This window comes from Arachis duranensis, chromosome 8 (genome assembly GCF_000817695.3).
Source record: "Arachis duranensis cultivar V14167 chromosome 8, aradu.V14167.gnm2.J7QH, whole genome shotgun sequence".
Classification (NCBI taxonomy): Eukaryota; Viridiplantae; Streptophyta; class Magnoliopsida; order Fabales; family Fabaceae; genus Arachis; species Arachis duranensis.
This window is the reverse complement of record NC_029779.3, coordinates 49,533,377-49,540,474: the sequence shown is the minus strand read 5'-3', so window position 1 is coordinate 49,540,474 and position 7,098 is coordinate 49,533,377. Positions and strand designations below refer to the sequence as shown.

The window sequence follows — 7,098 nt, the reverse complement described above, 5'->3', positions numbered from 1 at the left end:
TACAGACCCTTTTCTTTTCCTTGATTTCAGCCCTTGTAGGAATGTTTCTTATTATTCCTGTTCTCTGGGTTTGAATTAGAGTTTTATCTGCTCTTTTTAGGGTTTGCTCTGGATGAAGAGCTTCATATTCCCTGAAAGATTCCTTTGCTTCTTCCAGTGTTAAAAATCCTCCTTTATGAATTATCCTTGATTGATGTGTAAATGGTGCTGCTTTTTCCCAAGCATCATATACTCCTTTCATGGGACCGTTATAAATTACATAATATTTTTTTATCTTGGGTGGATTTTTTGATAATTTCAGCAATTATTTTATTTTCTGGAATTTTTTCTTCACCTGATTTGTCCACCACGCTTAGCTGGCTGAACTCTGATGGTTTTGATTGTTGTGTTGATTTCATTGCTTTGATGGCTTTCTTGAGGGATTGGATCTGTGTCCTTATTTGCTGACAATGCTTGCATTTTTCAAGTTCTTGTTCGTATTTCTGAATTTCTTGATCTAATGCGTTGTAGACGAACTCCATTCTCTTGTTAATGTATCTGCAATAACATTTTTGTCACCCTTAATATATTCAATTTTTATTGGATATTGTAACAAAAATAATTGCCACCTTACCAATCGTCCATGATTATAATCAACTTTTAAATTATATCGTATGAAACCTGTTAGATAACTTGAATCTGTTCTTAATGTAAATTCTCTAGGTAGTAAATCAATTTTCCATTTCTTAAGAGATTTAATTGCTGCTAGAGTTTCCTTTTCACGAGTGGTATATCTCCGTTCTGTTGGAGTAAAAGTCCCTGAAATGTACCTGCAAAGTAATTCCATTGGGGAATATTTAGAATCTAGTGATTCTTTTTCTTGTTCCAAACTTTTTATAGCTTTCTTAGCTTTTAGACATCCTGACCAGGTTATGTCTGAAGCATCTATTTCTACTATTAAGTAGTCATTTTCTTCTGGAATATAAAGTTCTGAAAGTTTTTCACATAATTCAAATATTTAAATCAATACAAATAACACAACATTATGCAATGGTCTTAACATAAAACATTAACTTATAGTCTTATAATAACTAATAACATAAAATATTAAGGTTTACAATACTTAAATTCCACATAAGAATAGCCATCATCCATCGCTAGTAATACAAAATATTAATTGTGTATGATGACCGGGCCGCCGGGCCGACTTCGGGTGACCCGAGTCATGGTCCGGACCCGACCCGAAATAATGACCGGGTCTATTTTTGAGACCCTAACCCGACCCTAAACCCGATGAAATCACACCAAATTAGCCCTTAAAGTGTTCGGGCCCGGGCCGAGCCGTCGGGCCGGGCCGGGTCTGTGCACCCCCAGTTGCTTCATTCATCTTTTTATAGTTAATAACCATTCTTCGTTTTTCCCTTTTAATTTCATTATTGTTTTCGACATAAAAGGCTGGAGCTGCATGAGGACTTTTACTTAATCTTATAATTCCTTTTTCCAAAAGATCTCTACATTCTAAAGAGAACTCTTCTCTATCTCTTGCGGAATAAGGAATTTTATTTGGAACATTTATCTCTTTTGTAGGATCTTTTTATTTAATACTTACTAATTCGTTATTTTTATTTTTAATATCTAAAGGATTTTCAGCACAAATTTCATCCAAAAGTTCCTCTATCTTTATTTCAAGATTATTTTTTGGAATATTTATCTGAAAGTATAAATTTAAATAACATGTTTCTAATATAAAAAATATTTTAAATTTTAAAATCTTATCTATAGTAGTAGTTGGTATTTTTATACGTTTTGATTTTTGATTTATTGAAGAATTGTGTGGAGCTTTTAAAACTATATATGTTAATTCTTGAATGAATGGATGATATAGTTTTAAAAAGTTATTTCCTATGATAAAATCCATTCCAGAATCTAACATATATATAGATGGAACAATGAACCTATAATTTTGAATAAAAATTTCAGTCATCTCTGTTTTTTGGTCAATTTTATGTATTGATTTGTCAGCTATTCTAACTCTTAATGATTTCTTTAATTTTTTCCAATCAAGTTTTATATTTGAACTAGCAAAGCATTGTGTTGCTCCAGAATCTATAAAAGCATTTATAAATTTTTCTGTTTTTTTATAGTAATAAATGTGGCATTATTACTCAGTCTCTGAGTCTGTTTCTGAGACATATTCAAAAATATAGTCTAGGTTATCATCAGATTCCTCTAATGGTTCCATAAAGCAAGACTTAGCAATTTCTATTTGTTTAGTAAGATCTTTTTTATCCTTCTTTTTCGGACATAGTGTCCTTCTTCTTGGCAATACCAACACTTACAGTTTTCTTTTTTATTTGGGCAATAGTTACTTTTTTGCCTTTTATGCAATTTTCTTTTTTATTTGGGCAGTATTTATTTTTTTTGTTTTTTATTGTTATTTCTTTTTCTAAAATACCTCTTTTTTTTCAGTTTGGATAGTATTTTCTTTTTCTAAATTGATATTTTCTTTTTCTCTGAAAATTTTTATTAAGCCCATATTTTTGGGGTATCTCTTCATTATCCTGACAGTAAATTCTAATTATATTTGCAAATCTTTTTTGAGTGGCTTCTTGCATACAACGTTCCTTTATTTTCTCTCTTATTGCAGCGGTTGCTCCACCAAAATTATTTTCAATTGTCCCTCTATTTATTTCTCTTATAAATCTTCCCATTATAAATTCATTAGCAGGATATGGAAGTTTTGTTATATACATACTAAGATAATGATTTTTATCTTCTTCTTTTAATTTGTAATAATGTACTCTATATTCACATATATAAGATTCCACATTACATAGATCATATATCTGGATATTAGCTAAATGGTTTTTTGCTTCTTGATATTCCTTATCATAGGTCTATGATCTATAATATTTTTTCCAAAAAATTCTTTATATAGAATCATCATTTATATAATATCTTATCATAAGTTGTTGTTTTTGTTGCTAAATCTTCTATTATTTGGTTTTCTATTGATGTCATATAATCTCTTATAGTTCCTTTAGTATGAAATCCTATGTAATTTCAAATATCTCTTCCAGATAATTTACTAAGTTTTGGATTAGTAAAAGCTTCTAATAAAAAGGAATTCAGCCAATTTTCGAAAATTTCTTTTTCATTCTTTTTACAGTCTAAATCAAGCATTCTTTCTCCTTCCATTTCCTGGATTTTAGGAACGTATTTTGATGGTATTTTTGTATATTTTGAATCTTTATTTATAAACCCTTTTTTAAAGGCATAATTATCAAAACCTGTTTCCCATTTATATTGAGATTGGTTATCTTTAGATGTTCCAGCTTCATTTTTTACTTGTATTGGAATTGCTGGTTCTTCGTCACTTGAATAATCTAGGATGTGTTCTTCATTTTCTATATTTTCAGAATTTACTAATTCTTCTTCTATTTGAAATCCTTGTTCCATCATATTATTTTCTTGAGCCATTTTTAATTGTTTAAAAAACATCGTAACTTCTTCTAATTTTTTTTCAATACTTTAAAAAACATTGTAACTTCTTCTAATTTTTCTTCAATATTCATAATTTTAGTGGTGGTTTTACTTTTAGATCTGTTATGTTGATTATATTTTGAAAATTTTCTTCTTTGAGATTCTCTTTTTCTTTATTTCTTTGAAATTTTATGGATACTAATATTTCTTCAAGCATATCTACTATAGAATTTAATTGTGGGTTAAAAGTATGATAAAGATGTGGGGAATCATTTCCATGATAACATTTCTTAGAAATTCCGTGTGAAAAATAAGTTTTTTCAGGTTTTTGAAGTCCTTCAATAAAACTTATAGTAAAATAAACATTTTGAGAAAAATCATTTTGTATTGATTTTAAGAATTCGGTGTCATTACAGTTAACATTAGTTAAAATCATTAATTTTTGATCTATTAATTTTGATAACTTGATTATTTCTTCTCTTAAATCTTCTAATTTATTTTTTTCCATTAGGTGACGCTTTTCTTTGTGAAGAGTTACAATTTAAAGTGTGACTTTAAAAAGTGTGGTATAATAAATCTTTAAATCTGTACCAAATTAGCTCTGTATACTAAAATTCACCTTTAATTAGATATATCTCATTAATCATGGCAAGGAGAAATGTTAAATAAGATTATTATATTCTAATAATTGTTAATAAGATATCTACGTAATGTAAATGGATAAATATTCTTCAATTTGAATAAAAATAACTTTTATTAAGGCAACAAAATCTGATATTCTTGACACATACCACATAGGTATATTATTTCTTTTTTTTTTTCTTCAAAAAATGTTGCATCAATAAGACACACGTGGAAACATGCATGTCCTACACCACATGGAATATATATATATACGTATACCTCACCTCAACTTCACCAACGATTTATACGTACATAAATACATACATATATATGGTCCAGTGTAAGTGCACATACACCCCACAATTGTGCTCTCTTCCAGCTATTAGGGTGAGGAAAACCAGGTGTATGTGTGTGTATGTATGTACATGCATAATATACATAATATATAATAATTTGAGGCTCAAAATTCATTCAATTAGATATAATTAAGATCAGATTTATGAAGCTAAGACAGCTCTGTGATCGAGATTGCACATTGCTAGGGGCCACAAGAACAAAATATTTAAAATATTGGATTGTGATGAATATAAAATTAAGATAAAGTATTAAATTGATCCCCTACGTTTGAACGTAATCCTGTTTTAATCTTTAAGATTTAAATTATTTTATTTAAATTTAAAAAAGTTTTATTTAAATTTAATATAGTTCTATTTTAATATCAAAATTAAATAATTAATTAAAAATATCTTACGTGAAAATAGTACAAGAATAAAGTCAATAATTTAAAAAATAAATATAATTTTTAAAAACACAAAATTAAGTATCAATATATTTATTTATTATTCTCTTTATAATTTAAATAAAAGATTTCTACAAAACTAAAGAAAATGTGAAATAAATATATTGATATATTTATTGTTAATTTTATATTTTTAAAATTTATATTTATTTTTTAAATTATCAATTAACTTTGCTCTTACATTATTATTACATAGGACATTTTATTAATAATTTAACTTTAATTTTAGAATAAAAATATATTAAAATTAAATAAATTTTTTTAATTTAAATAAAAAACTTTAGGTTTTAAAAATCAAAATAAAATTATGTCCAAATATAAAGAATAAATTTAATACTTTATCCATAAAAATATTATCATTGTCATGGTCTCACCTCAATTAGGAAAAAAATTATAAGAATATTTTAAGACATCTTGAATGAAGAATTAGCTAAGGACAATATAGATGATTATCTACGTTAGATAGTTATTATATAAACAACAATAGTTACAAAAGTAGTTACAAGAGTTGTGAATTTAAGATAGCTAAGAAATTGAGTTAAAAAATTATAAAGAGAATAAAATAGTTTGTTATTAATTTTTAATATATGTTTTATTTAATATAACATAATATGTTTATATTAATATTGTATGTATAATATTTTTTTTAAAGCTGTTAAAAAACTATTTGAGATAAATAGTTATGTGCGTTTTTTCAATATATTATTTTTAGCGTTTTATTTTTTTTTATGATATAGATGAAAGTATTAAATTAATAATAGTAGAGTGTTATTTACTTAACTCATTTACTAATGAGTGGAAACACATTATGAAAACTCATCATACCTCTCTAAATGATAATATTTCATATTTCATTATATATAATGATGCTCCATAGTTCTACTGATTTTTTTTTATAATAAAATATTTATTTTTCAATTTTTCATCAAGATAATAATAATAAAAAATTATTGTCATAACGTGATTTTTTAGTGTTATATGATTGTTTGTCTTAATAGCATTACTGAAATTAATTGAATCAAAATAAAATTCAGCATCTACAATTCATAATAAATAATTTTTTTAAAAATATGAAGTGGTATAAATTCTAAATAAAAAAATTTTGACATAATTAAAATTTTTTATCTTAGGAGTCTTCTTGCTAATAATATGTTATAAAATTAAGATAGATAAATAAAAATAGAACTAAAAAATTATAAGAATAAGAAAATTCTGTTATTAATTCTCAATATGTATCACTCAATATAACATAATATATTTATATTAATATTGCATACAAAATATTCTTCTCAAAAAAATTAAAAAACTATTTGAGATGAATAATTATGTGTGTTATTTTTTATGTGTTATTTTTAATGTATTAAAACCTTTTTTCTAAGATATATTTATAAATAAAGATTTTAAATTAAATAATAATAATATATTATTTAACTAACCCACTAATTGCTAATGTTTTATATTTCATTATGGATGATAATACTTTAATTTATTATATAACATCCACAATAATAATTATTTTATAATATCAAGAATTTATGTATATAAATCACTATAAAATTTATGTATATAGAATATAGATTATAGAAAACGTACATCATAATCGTATACCTATTGAATGCTAACACGTGGCATCCATAGAATAAGAAAGACCAATAATAATCGTGTCCACTTATATGAAAACTTGATCATATAATACCTAGAGAGCTAGAAAGATTTATAGCATACATAAGTCTCATTTGGTGATTTCTTGTGTTGGTGATTAAGCAGGCAAGCACTATCATAGAGATGGAGACCTTATTATTAGAAAATAAAATATATAAATAAGAAATAAAATTAAGTAATTAATTAACCAGTAATGTGTTGTTCTGGAAATTGAATATGCAAAAGGGACAGTATGTTACCTTTGGAACACATAAGTTGGGGCACTACATGGTCCTGAGCTATGCATATATACACCAAATTTCATCATCCATAGTGGGGATCACCTATAATTTTGGTCGCCTATCAACTAAGCTATAGATACGCTTCTTCATTTCTGGCCACACATCCATACATACATATTGTTATAGCGTTAGTAATATTTTTCAGACGTATAGCTTGTTAACGATGTGGTTTGTCGTCTTAAACTATTCTCATAGAGTACATAGTCAAAAAGAAATGGTAACTCAAACTATAATTCTATTGGAGATTGATTTTTTTTTTTTTGTCAGAAA

General features: G+C 25.8%; 1 protein-coding gene across 2 annotated transcripts in view; it reads right to left on the bottom strand.

Annotated features, from left to right (window-relative positions):
- Positions 1–105: 105 nt before the first annotated feature.
- Positions 106–7,098, bottom strand: part of LOC107463590 (uncharacterized) — a 9,665-nt gene continuing 2,672 nt past the window's right edge. Inside the window, exons 5-6 of one of the 2 annotated variants that reach the window (XR_008002193.1) lie at positions 6,787–6,920; positions 106–537 (exon numbers count right to left, since the gene is read on the bottom strand). Coding sequence is in view for 1 of the 2 variants with exons in the window: in XM_052253192.1 (XP_052109152.1) it covers positions 6,915–6,920 (6 nt within the window). In the remaining variant the exon portion in view is untranslated. Of the gene's footprint in view, positions 538–6,644; positions 6,921–7,098 lie in introns of those variants that run through there. The other variant, XM_052253192.1, reaches the window with a different exon arrangement.